The 12,918-nt window shown below is 46.6% G+C and overlaps 1 protein-coding gene across 1 annotated transcript in view; it reads left to right on the forward strand.

Annotated features, from left to right (window-relative positions):
• The window catches only part of TLR7 (toll like receptor 7), a 31,642-nt gene continuing 18,724 nt past the window's right edge, over positions 1-12,918 (forward strand). The window contains exons 1-2 of the mRNA XM_066357270.1: positions 1-165; positions 520-620. Of these exons, the coding sequence (XP_066213367.1) occupies positions 618-620 (3 nt within the window). The 5' untranslated portion in view covers positions 1-165; positions 520-617. The remainder of the gene's footprint in view (positions 166-519; positions 621-12,918) is intronic.

Raw genomic sequence — 12,918 nt, forward strand, 5'->3', positions numbered from 1 at the left:
TCTGGGGTGGCTTGAGTCGTCACGCCCCTCCCCTACACGCCAACCTTGCCCCTGCGCTGGGAACCTCCAGGGCTAGCAGCCTGGCGTGTCTGTGACCTTCCACATCCAGCGTCTCTTCAGCTCAGAGGACCCCAGATATAGAATCGCTCTATGCAACTGAGAAAGGTATTTTAAACGGTGGGATAATTTAAGTAACTGGAGAGATGGACCGTTTTCAGGGAGTGGGGAGGAGAGGGAACCCAAATCATATGCCAAAAAAATGATTTTAGAACTTAAAATATTTACTGGTCGGGAATATCAATTCTTCAAACATAAAGTCAGACCCTTAATAATATTAGAAGTGCTTTCTGGGGTATGTTTCTAATCTGTACAAATTTGAGGAAGTAAATAATATTAATAGGTTTCCTCAACTGCACATTTTAGAACAATGTTCCCAGCATGTTTGGATGCTATTGTACTTTGCTGGGTTTGTCTGTTGTTTTTTTTAATGTACAGTTCGGTGTTTCCTCTTCCTCTTAGCCGATGCTATGGTACCCACATCAGGCTGATCTTGACATCTCTCCAGCTTTCTTCTCTTCAGCCAGACCTTTAGACTTCATTTTGGAAGAAGACTAAAAATGGTAAGGACAGCTACGCGCTCCCTAAAACGTGTTATCTGTCATTTTTCTGGAAAGCGCTGAAACCAGCTGGCCAGAGCGACATTTAAGAATCTGTACTTTGGTTATTTGCTGGGAGAAAGTTCTCAGTGATATTTCATAATCAGCATTAATCATGGGAGTATTTCGTAATTTCAGATTAATCAACACTTTCTCTGTCCAATTTCTAGAAGAAGCAGTGTGTGCTATGGTGAGGAGGAGCAGATGTTTGAATTGGGGAAGTAGCTTTGATGGGTCCATTTTTTTCTCATCCTACGGTTTTGGCTTTAAAGCCATATAGATCACTGCGGTTCCTGTGTGCTTTCCCGGTATACGGTACCATGCAAACAGGCACATTATATGGGAACACAGGGGACTAGGATGCAGGCCTGGGCGTGCGTGCTCTCTAAGAAACCCAGAGCTGCAGCCCCAAAAGAAGCAACAGTGAGTGTGAGACTGTTGTATCATCCAACCTGAAAAACCACGATGGTCACAAGTTTTTCGAATGAGTTGCGTTCAAAATCACAATGCACACGTAGTAGGAGTTAGAATGTCTCCACAGAGTGAATGTTGTGTCGTCTCTCTTCATTTTGTATCAGCTGGACCTGACATTCTAGAACTATGAAAGCACCCTAGGGAAAGGTGAGGTGGGGCATGACACTGGGGTCACATCACCATAGCTGCTGGGTCATGGTGTTCAGTGTCCTCTGGGGTGACTGGCTGTTGTTTTCTCTGCTGCCTTTGTACAGTCGCCAGATAGGGACTGTGACCACCTGGTTCTGAATGGCAGAGTGTGCGTCTTGTCCTATTTTTATGTGTTTAATTGCTATGCTAGGTAAACACTGTATAGACTAAACACTGGTTAACTGTCATACTTTGATGCCAGCAAAGTTTTAGGGATAAAGTGGTACCTGATCAACGTGAATGACTTGATAGCTGCTAAAAAAAATGGGATGTGCAGAGATGTTCTGTGTGTGAAGAGGACAAAAAAGAAAATAAAAGTAGATTTGAAAAATTTTAAAGAAAAGCAAAGCAGAACTGGGCAGTAAAGTTGAGAACACAGACTTTGTCCGGGTTCTGTGGCACTTGGGGAAGAGAGAACTCAGCACAGAGCGGTGCTCACTTCCAGAGGCAGCGAGGCCCAGTGGAGGTCTCCGGGCCAGCGGAGGAGGGGTCAGTGCATAGAAAATGACTAGGAAGGAACATCAGGCCTGGGGGGACTTGCTGTGCTCACTTCCAGAGGCAGCGAGGCCCAGTGGAGGTCTCCGGGCCAGCGGAGGAGGAGGTCAGTGCATGGAAAATGACTAGGAAGGAACACCAGGCCTGGGGGACTTGGGAGAACCTATTGGACAGGATTCTTGCTGAAAACAGGCCAGGGCGATCAGCTGGCACCTGGGCGGTGGTAGGGGGTGCGGTATTGGGTCAGATAGCACAGGTGATCAGATATCCACAGTGAGGAATTCTCGCTGAACTCACTTACCAGGAATCTTGTGAAAACTAGGCAGATGGACGCAGATGCCCCAAAGTCAAGGTCTAGTGGCTCTGGGGAGCCTGACGAAAGTTTTGTTAACCCTCTGAGTAGTACGAACATTCATGTACCTTTTCATGCCTTCTGACCATCCAGAGTTAAAAAATTTTTATTTTAAAAATGTGTAAGGCAAAAAAAAAAAAAATGTGTAAGGCAACATTAAAAAAAGACAAATGTATGTTCTTTCTATAAATTGGTTAACAAACAAACATGATTTTAAGTTAATAAAACTGTAACTGGAACTACTTTTCATTTTTTGGAAAAAAAACCCCTCACTCCTGGGGGTCAGTGGACAGGAAAAAAACTCACTACTCAAACGGTTAAAGAGAGAATCTTCACCTGATCAGGCGGTGGCATGGTGGATAGAGCGTTGGACTGGGATGCAGAGGACCCAGGTTCAAAACCCCAAGGTCGCCGGCTTGAGCACAGGCTCATCTGGTTTGAGCAAGGCTCACCAGCTTGAGCCCTAGGTTGCTGGCTTGAGCAAGGGGTCACTCGGTCTGCTGTAGTCCCCCGGTCAAGACACATATGAGAAAGCAATCAATGGACAACTAAGGTGCTGCAACGAAAAACTGATGATTGATGCTTCTCATCTCTCTCCGTTCCTGTCTGTCCCTGTCTGTCTCTCTCTGCTTCTCTCTCTGTCACACACACACAAAAAACGAGCAAGTCTTCACCAGTGCTGGCTATATCTATTACTTGCTGGGGGACCTTGGGCCTGTCCCCCACGTCCTCTGAAATGTAATTTCTTTAACTATAAAATGAACATTAATACCTTTCTGGTTACCTTTTAGGGCCATTGTGAGGCTCAAATAACAATATATGTTCAAGTCTTTTATAAACAGTAAGAGTTATTAGGTATGCCAAATATTATCAGAAAAATGCATCGGTGGCCTTTTTCTGAAATTATTCTGTCACTCAAATTAGACACAATAGAGCACATTCACCAGGAAACTGTCTTGACTTCTAGCTCTAAATGTTGGCAACAGGCCTCACTTTGTGTCTAGGGTCTAATATAATAAAGAGTTAACCAGGGGTGTATTAGGTTACAAAGGAAACAACTGCTTAGAGTTTCAGTTACTAGAAACTCAGATGTCTATTTTTATGCAAACCCATGCCCACATCAGCCTTTGCCCCTTGAGGGATGGCGCACAGGATTGAGGATAAAGAGAGCTCATCGCATTTGTTGACCACTTACTACAAATCAAGCATCATGCTGAGGGCTTGATGTCTATGATTCTGTGTTGGCTTCAAAGCAGCCTTTTGAGCTTGAGTGGTCTTGGCTGGGCACCTGTCTCCAGAAGCTATGATTGAGACCCCTCTACCGAGGCCAAGTCCAGCTTGCACTGTTATCCAGGAGACACTCAGTAACTATGGGCTTCGAGTAGGATATCTCACTAAAAAAATGAATAAATAAGTTGGCATGTCTTCTATAAAAAAAGATATGGAAACAATTTTCAAGAAACACAAAAGGCCAAAAATCACAGGGAAATTATTCAACCTTATTAATAGTTACAGATCTGATCTTTAGATATGGAAACTCCTCTACTTCCAGAAACTCTTCTTAAAGAAATCATCAGAGATGTGGCAAACTTTTACAAAAATAGTCTGTGCAGCATGGCAAAGAGAATCTCTCATGGCCAATGGTGGGGAGGAGTTCGTTCATTGTGCTTCGCTGTTGAATGGAATGTTACATAATCCATCATTTTTTAAAAATACTACTGAATGACATAAACAAATGCACAGCATATAATGCTAAATGGAAAAAAAAGGCAAACTAGAAATTGGAAGTATCAATATAGCCCTGATGCTTACTAAATGTCAGCTAATCTGGGATGATGGTTTGTTTACATGAATAAATGTGTTACCTATTTTCCTTAATAGTTTCACAAAAAAGCCCTGCCTCTAGCCATTTTACAGTAAAGAAATCTAAAGCTCAAGTAATTCATCCAAATCAGAGAGCTCTTATGTGGCAGAACAAAAATTTTAAGTCAAGTCTTCCCACTGACAAAGCCCCAGCTAGTACTAAAATGCTTCTCACTATGTGAAACAGATACAGGGACGGGGAGGTCACTGTTAGAGGGAAACATGCTGAAACCTAACAGTAGTTAAGCAATTTTCCAAATAAAAACATTATTTTGCTCTTAACTATAACAAATTTTGTTAAGTGAACTATTACGTTAAGTGAAACAAATTTCTTCATGTCTAAACACAGGAATCCGTTTACTAATTTAGTTAAATCTGATTATTTAAAAATTTGGAAGATGGTGCTGAAATTACAAACGATCATTACAGGTTAAGCAACCAGTGTCTTTGATTAGAAACCAAAATTCAAGTAAATTTGAAGATCTAATTGGCTTTCCTTGAGGGCAGCGTCCCATCCAGCAAGGACAAGGGTGTTATAAGGAGTTGTACAAAGTGGAGGGTTATATAGGGAGAAGGGGAGGCAAGGGAGCTGTCAACAAAAGAAAAGAACGGATTAATCTTGGCCTAGGGCTCTTTTCTTTCTTTTTTTTATTGCTTGATTTTAGAGAGATAGAAAAGAAGGGAGAGAGAGAGGCATTCGTTTGTTGTTCCACTTAGTTGTGCACTCATTGGTTGCTTCCTGTGTGTGCCCTGACCAGGGATCAAGCCCACAACCTTGACATATTGGTACGAGGGATAAGACTCTGATCTGCAAAGCTAACGGGCCAGGGCTCAGACCTCTTTTCTCTGAGGAACGAGAACCAGAAGGGTTTTTATCATACAGATTACCTCTTCTTCCTATGGGGGATGAAGAGGGCCCACGTGACAGGTTACTGGTGCTTGACCAAAAAATCCAGACTGGTTGATAATGATGACGTTTCTGGGAGAGCTTGAAACTAATTAGATAAGGTGTGAAATATAGCTTTGGTATCATGGGCTTTTAGCATTAGTGATGCCATTTTGGGTCTGTGGTTATCTCTTTAACATTTAGGACCCCAAGCATAGATCACTTATATCTTAGAAGACCTCCAAAATTTAGATCTGGGATTGGCACATTATGACTGTGGTCCGTATCCAGCCTGCCACCAGTTTTTGTATAGCCTATGAGTTAAGAATGCTTTTTTATGTATTTAAATTTAAAGGATGAATACTATTTCTTGATGTGTAAAAGTTATATTAAAATCACATTTCAGTGTCCATGAGTAGTTTTATTATTTGTATCTTTGTTTATATATTGCCTATGACTGCTTTTGCACTACAATTGCAAACTTCTGGAAGGGTTGAGTAGTTGTGACAGAGATTAATTGCCTGTAAAATGTAAAATATTTACTTAGTGGGCCTTACAGGGAAAAGTATGCAACCCATGGCTTATGGAAACCAGTGGATAGATGTAAGGTCAAATAAGGTTTAAAATCTCATGGTCTTCGGTGCCTGTTGTGGCGCATAGTAGCTGTTGAGTTCCTAATTCATGTAAGACTGCTTTATATCGTTTTATTCTTTTATTTGGAAAACAAAGTGTGTTGGACTAAAATGGCAGGAAGTAAATAACAAAAAGTCTATTCTTTTCATAGTAAGTGGGCAAATCTTGTACTTTAATTTTTGGTTTATAATGATACTTTGACATTTATAGTAATTACACTTTCCAGAGAACCATTTCAAAATTTGCAAAAAGAGGTCATAAATGTATTCGGGAAGTTTCCAGTGAAGGTTGGGTGTATCAGACAAATAGCACTTCAGTCACTTCTATTCGCAGGGCTCGGTCAGCCCCGAAGGGCTGTGAGCAGGGCGCGGCTAGAAGTCAGGCAGCTCGGTGCTCGATCAACATGGCGAAAGTCAGTGCATTCCAACGTAAGGGTTTCCAACAGTTGTTCCCCCACTCGCTGTCTCTTCCCTGCCCCTTTCTCATTCTTCTCCAATCAGTCATCACCTCTAGTGCAACACAGCCCATCCGCCTGCAGGCTCCCCGCCATGACAGCAGCCCTTGTTTCCACAGTTTGGCTCAAGCGACCTCCTCCACTGGAAATGCATATGCCAACATTTCCTGTTCAGCTGCCTGCTCTGTGGTCTTGCCAGTAAATCAGCCGAGTGCGAGGAGCTGCAGTCCCTGCAGCCTGACACAGAGCAGCCCACAGGGGTGCCCAGTGGCCTTCAGACTGGTTGGATGGGTGAATGAGTGGAGGAAGGACAAGAGCGAATTCTCTCTTAACTGCGTATGACAGTAAGGGCTCCCTTTCATCTCAAGATGAATGTCCATTTGTGAAGAACCTTGTGGAAGGTAATTCAATCTAACCAGATAACGGCTATGCAAAGAATATATGATAAAGACTGGGAATGCAGATGAAGTGTGGAAAGGTGAGCATTTGGGGGGAGTTCCTCGTTGCTGCCAGGTAACCACACTCAGCTCCCGCATCCAGTGCCTCCCGGACCCCCGGAGGACTCTCTCTACCTCTCTCTCTCTCTTTGAACGTCCAGCCCTTCCTGCTGTCTCCTCATTCTTTGCTAACCTTGCTTCTTCACCAAGAACATTGCAGCAATTGGGAAGAACTTCCACGTGTTTCCCTCTCCTTGTATACCTACCTGCAACTTCTGCGCCCGTATTTCCTGCCCGACTGCCTATCTAGTTACCTATCACTGTGTGACAGATCAGCCCCGAACGCACTGACTTAAAACAACAGCCGGAGACTGTTATGTGTTGTGGGTCCATGGGCTGAGTAGGCTCCGCCAGGCGGCTCTGGCCCTGGGTCTCCCACACAGTGGCAGTCAGTGCCTGAGCTGGGCTCCCGGGAGGACTCACTCCCTGGGGTCCCCTGTCTGGGCCGGGAGAGCCGATGGCTGTGGCTGGGCTCCCGGGAGGACTCACTCCCTGAGTCCCCTGTCTGGGCCGGGAGAGCCGATGGCTGTGGCTGGGTTCCCGGGAGGACTCACTCCCTGAGTCCCCTGTCTGGGCCGGGAGAGCCGATGGCTGTGGCTGGGCTCCCGGGAGGACTCACTCCCTGGGGTCCACCGTCTGGGCCGGGAGAGCCGATGGCTGAGGCTGGGCTCCCGGGAGGACTCACTCCCTGAGGTCCCCTGTCTGGGCCGGGAGAGCCGATGGCTGTGGCTGGGCTCCCGGGAGGACTCACTCCCTGAGGTCCCCTGTCTGGGCCGGGAGAGCCGATGGCTGTGGCTGGGCTCCCGGGAGGACTCACTCCCTGAGTCCCCTGTCTGGGCCGGGAGAGCCAGTGGCTGTGGCTGGGCTCCCGGGAGGACTCACTCCCTGAGTCCCCTGTCTGGGCCGGGAGAGCCGGTGGCTGTGGCTGGGCTCCCGGGAGGACTCACTCCCTGAGTCCCCTGTCTGGGCCGGGAGAGCCGATGGCTGAGGCTGGGCTCCCGGGAGGACTCACCCTCTGAGGTCCCCTGTCTGGGCCGGGAGAGCCGATGGCTGTGGCTGGGCTCCCGGGAGGACTCACTCCCTGAGGTCCCCTGTCTGGGCCGGGAGAGCCGATGGCTGTGGCTGGGCTCCCGGGAGGACTCATTCCCTGAGGTCCCCTGTCTGGGCCGGGAGAGCCGATGGCTGTGGCTGGGCTCCCGGGAGGACTCACTCCCTGAGTCCCCTGTCTGGGCCGGGAGAGCCGATGGCTGTGGCTGGGCTCCCGGGAGGACTCACTCCCTGAGTCCCCTGTCTGGGCCGGGAGAGCCGATGGCTGTGGCTGGGCTCCCGGGAGGACTCACTCCCTGAGGTCCCCTGTCTGGGCCGGGAGAGCCGATGGCTGTGGCTGGGCTCCCGGGAGGACTCACTCCCTGAGGTCCCCTGTCTGGGCCGGGAGAGCCGATGGCTGTGGCTGGGCTCCCGGGAGGACTCACTCCCTGAGTCCCCTGTCTGGGCCGGGAGAGCCAGTGGCTGTGGCTGGGCTCCCGGGAGGACTCACTCCCTGAGTCCCCTGTCTGGGCCGGGAGAGCCGATGGCTGTGGCTGGGCTCCCGGGAGGACTCACTCCCTGAGGTCCCCTGTCTGGGCCGGGAGAGCCAGTGGCTGTGGCTAGAGGAGCTGGGCTGCCCGGGTGTCTCAAGTGGTCTCTCCAATGTGGCAGCGGTGGTGTTATCAGCCTTCTTAAAGGGCGGATGGCTCAGAACTGCAAAGCAAGTGAAGAGAGAGAGAGAGAGAGAGAGAGAGAGAGAGAGAGAGAGAGATGGAGAGCAAACGAATGTGAGGTGAGGTGGAGACACCCTCCCCTTTTCTGCCTCAGCCTTGAAGACCTGTAGTGCCACTGCTGCTGCTCACAGAAGCCTACCCAGGCTCAAGGGAAAGTGAGAGGTGGCCAAGCAGGTGTGGACTCTTGAACTAGGAGTGAAATTTCCAGGCTTCTAGCTAGGGCCGACCTCCCCGCGGGAGCGCTGCCTCTCCTCCCGTCTCCCTCCTCAGGACCCATGCCCCAGCCTTCTTCCCTTTCTCTCCCACAGCATCATCAGCACTACTATTAATGGGGATTTTTTAATTATTATTTTGCTCTCATGACCTGAGTTGTGCCATTCTCACCCGAATTACAACATGCTGTTATTGCTCCTAAACTAAACTAAATTCACTTGACCTTGCTGGGCCTGTGGACTCCAGCCAGTTACTTTGTTCCCCCTCACAGGGAACTTCTCAGAAATGTTTGCTGTCTCTAATCCCTCTCCTCATTCTTCCAAGAGCTTTGAAGTTGTATTTTATTTGGCTCCTCCTTAAAATATATCCGGATCTAGCAAGTTCTCACCACGTCCACCCCTGCCAGCTGGGTCTCTTGCTTGAATTCCTGTAATAGCCTCTTGACTGGGCTCTGGGCTTCCACCCCTGCCCCTCAACATTTCAACACGGCAACCAGCATGATCCTCCAAAAACCTAAGTCACACCACACCACTCTTTAGCTCAAAAACTTGCAATGGGTCCTTATGCCACTCAGAGTCAAAGCCGCTATCCTTGGAATGGCTGACAAGGCCGCACATGCTCAGTATAGATGCTGAGGGCCCGCCCACTTTGGCTCCCATCTCCTGTCGTTCTTCTGCCTGTTCCGGGCACACCGGCCTTGTTGCCATGTTCATGAATGTTCCAGCATTTTTATTTACTGATTACTTTGTGTATTATTGCTTAATAAAGCCAATTAGACCTTCAAATTTACTTGGTTGACCTAGGGGCCTTCGTATGAGGCTCTTCCGTCGCCTGGAATGCTTCTCTGCTTGACAGACCTGCCTGGCCGACTCCCTCCTTTCCTTGAGACCCTGGCTCGGATGTCAGCTTCTCAGTGACACCCACCCACCCTGCCCTATTTGTGGTCACAGCCCAATCCACATTCCTGACCTCCTTCACCCTGCCCACGACTTCTCTCTCCAGAATACCTACCACCAAACACCCGACACAATTGATCACAGTTGTATGTTTTGGAGTTTATTATTTGGAGAACACAAGCTACAGAAGAGCAGGAATCTTGTCTGTCCGCTCCACTGATGCGACCCACCACTTAGAAGCAGGTACCTGGCACAAAAACAAGTATTAATAAGTACTTGTTGACTTTATCATTTTACACAATTTCCTTCCACATTATGAGGTTTTAGTACTTCCTCTGTAATTTTTAGAATGTTAAAAAAACCCATACATATTTTTGAAAAAAAAAATACCCTCAAAGAGTAAAGAAGAATATAGAAATCACTGTGAAAAGTTTCTAATGTGTTCTTCGATTATTATGGGACATTAATGCATTTCTTTGTAAATACAAATCGAATATATGTACTCATCATAAAGGAATCATACATTAAATGACACTCCTTTAAAATTTGTGATGCTCCTTTAAAAAACTGATTTTAATTTGTTGTACCTTAATAGTAATATCTAGCATAGCTTTCCATGTTAGCACCTCTGGCTCTCCCATCCTTTTAGTGGTATGTGCCACATGAAGTGATTTCCCATTTTTAACCATTTCCCCAGATTGGAGGATCATCGTCCAGTTCTTCCTATCCTTACGATTTCAGAGAGCTGAATAAAACGAATCAAACAGTTTTGTCTGAAGACATGTAATGTTTATTTTTATAAAAAGATGCACTAAGGTTTTTTGGTTTCCCTCAGTGAAATCCCTAGAGGGTTCATAGTGGTTGGAAGCTTTGCTTCGCCTTAGACCCTTTGAAAACATTAGCAGTCTGAGGTTCTGGGCGGCTAGGAAGCCTGGCTGAGGTCAGACCCTGGCAGATAAGCCTCAGAATCAGAGAATAATCACACTAGAAAGGAGCATTGAGGTCAGTTAGGTCAACCCCCGCTGTTTGTGGACGAGAAAGTCAAGCTTTAGGAGAATTTGGTCGGTAGCCCTGCATCAGACAGAGTGGGTGACTCCTGGTCTGACACTCAGCTCACAGGGTGCTAACCCCCAGAAAAAATAAACATGAGAAGTCAGACTAATCCTGAGCTTCCTCTAACTCATTGCAAGACACAAACCACTTAAGCTCACTTCCTCACTCTTGCTATCTGTCCTTCTGAGTCCTCAGATTGAGTCCTCAGATAGCAACTGTGCATGTCACAGACTTGCCAAGTCTTGAAGATAAAAATACTATCTGCACAGCCTGCAGTTAGAAAATCTTGGTGAGTGTGTTTTCCTATTAGTCATCCCAACTCTGCAACCACAGACACTCTGAGGAAATCTGATACGGCTCTAAACTCAGGAGGGTTTGGTTCAGAATCCAAGCTCGAGTCCTGCGCAGAAGCGATGGACCCAAGGGGATGCGTTTTGCCGCTTTGAAGGGTTGTTTCTTCAAGCTTTTGTTTGAAAGGGGGGCAGACACATTACCTTTAGGACTGACCAGCCCTTGTCCTGCAGCTTCTTGTTCCCACCTTGGATTTCCCTGGCAGCAGAGAGCCCTGTGTACAGAAGGTACACCCAGCTTCTTGAGATGTAGCAGCACGAATGGTGTCCCCTACTTTGTCTAGCACAGTGCTTGGCATGGAGTACATTCCCAGTAATGTTTGTTGAATAACTATGTGAGCATGTCATTCTTTAGTTTGAAGAAAAAGCTTAGCATGCCTTTAAATTTGCAAATTCATAAACTACCCTAACATAGCATTGCTGGACATCAGATGTGATTCATAAGAAATATATCATCCAACAAGTCTCTTTCTCTTTTTCCCACTCAAATCATAAATATCTCTTTTAATACTTAGAAACTTTTCTTACAAAAACTCTAACACCATATTGAAACATTACAGTGCCAAGAACCCTTTCACTGCAAAGGCAATGAACCAAGATGCAGACACACATTCTGCCAAGTGCATTGGCTGTAACTATAGGAGATAACTTTAAGATAATTGGTCAAAACGGAATTTGAATCTTGGTTTGAAATTGCCCCTCCAATCTCTGCTTCCTCATCAGTAAAATGGGAATATGTATATATTCTTTGATTTTACTGTCAGGGCTCAGTGATGTAATGAAAACAGTGTTTCTGCCTCAGCACCTGGCACATAGTAAGTACACCATGATAGGCAGCCCTGCGTAGAAAACAGAAACATAAATGACTGATGACTGTTCAATGTGAAGTCTACACTTTCTGTTTTAAGAAAAAGAGGTGATTTACTGAAAGAATGGAACACCTGCACATACAAAATCAAACATCCCCATTTTTACCATAATTAGTTCGCTAATTGAGCTTCTAGATTTACCCAGTGTATTTGCATGTGTAATTAGCTATGATTCATTACCAAAGCTGGGCCTGTGTCATGGTGTATTATGTTATTTTACACATCGAATTCTTGAAAGACACACGTCTTTTGGAAATCATTGCCCCAAAAAGCAAGCAAAACAAAAGCACATGGATTACTTGAATCAGATGACAAAATAGCCCTCGATCGGTGCTGAATGAACTCTTCCATTTACAAATAACCTCGGTTGAAGCTAAGCTCCAGGCTTCAGTCTGAAGTAGGTGGCTCCCCACGGTTTGAAAGGGAAATTTCCACGCTTCAGAAAATTTCCATCGGAATAAAGAAATATTTCCCAATTTTGCATCATCTTCTCAAGACTATCTTTTAAGTTTGGAAGCCTCAAAGGTATTATTTCTCGTTAAATAAGGAATTTTGAAAGGCTGTGTTCCTTGAGTCAGTTTTTCCCCCTCATCTGCTTAATCGGAAGCTAGCCATCTCCTTGAGGTCAATTTCCCTTTGATGGGGCTCTTGGAATGCAAACCTGCTCTTATCTCTGAGGCCCGGGGTCAGTGCGCCGCTGGCAGAAAGCCAGGAGAGGGCTGCTCTGGTGTCTAGCATTCCAAGCGCTGATTAGGCTGGGGCTCCGCTGTTGAGTACGGGACAGGGACAGTCCCGTTCTGGCTGTGCCTGCCCTCGATGCTCTGCACTCTCACTGGGCTTTCAGGTTCATGGGGCCAGTTCTGAGAAGGCTGATCGTGTAGGCGTCTTTCCGCAGTTCCATTTCCCATGGCGCTCCTCTGACACCCCCTTTCCCTCTGTGGCGCTTCCCCCACTTCAGCCCTTCCTTTAGAAGCCACAAACCCTCCTGCTTCCTCCTTGTCCTTCTTGCCAAGAAGCTGGTCTTTGAGGGAAACTACTACATGTGATCATTCAATGTGAGTCTTCCATGGGACTTGAAGCAAGTCCAGAGTCTCGATATATTAGCAAGTATGGATCGTGTGCTCACTATGGAGCAGGCGTTATAATGACAGGGTGCGTGGAAAGACAGGAAAGTTTCTGGATGTAGGAGTGTTCACCACCTACAGGGAGAAGCGGGGGAGTTGACATGGAGACTTCTGGAAAGGTTGTAGAGAGCACAGCTCTGTGTCTGAATTGCCT

This window comes from Saccopteryx leptura, chromosome X, assembly GCF_036850995.1.
Source record: "Saccopteryx leptura isolate mSacLep1 chromosome X, mSacLep1_pri_phased_curated, whole genome shotgun sequence".
NCBI classification, from domain to species: domain Eukaryota; kingdom Metazoa; phylum Chordata; class Mammalia; order Chiroptera; family Emballonuridae; genus Saccopteryx; species Saccopteryx leptura.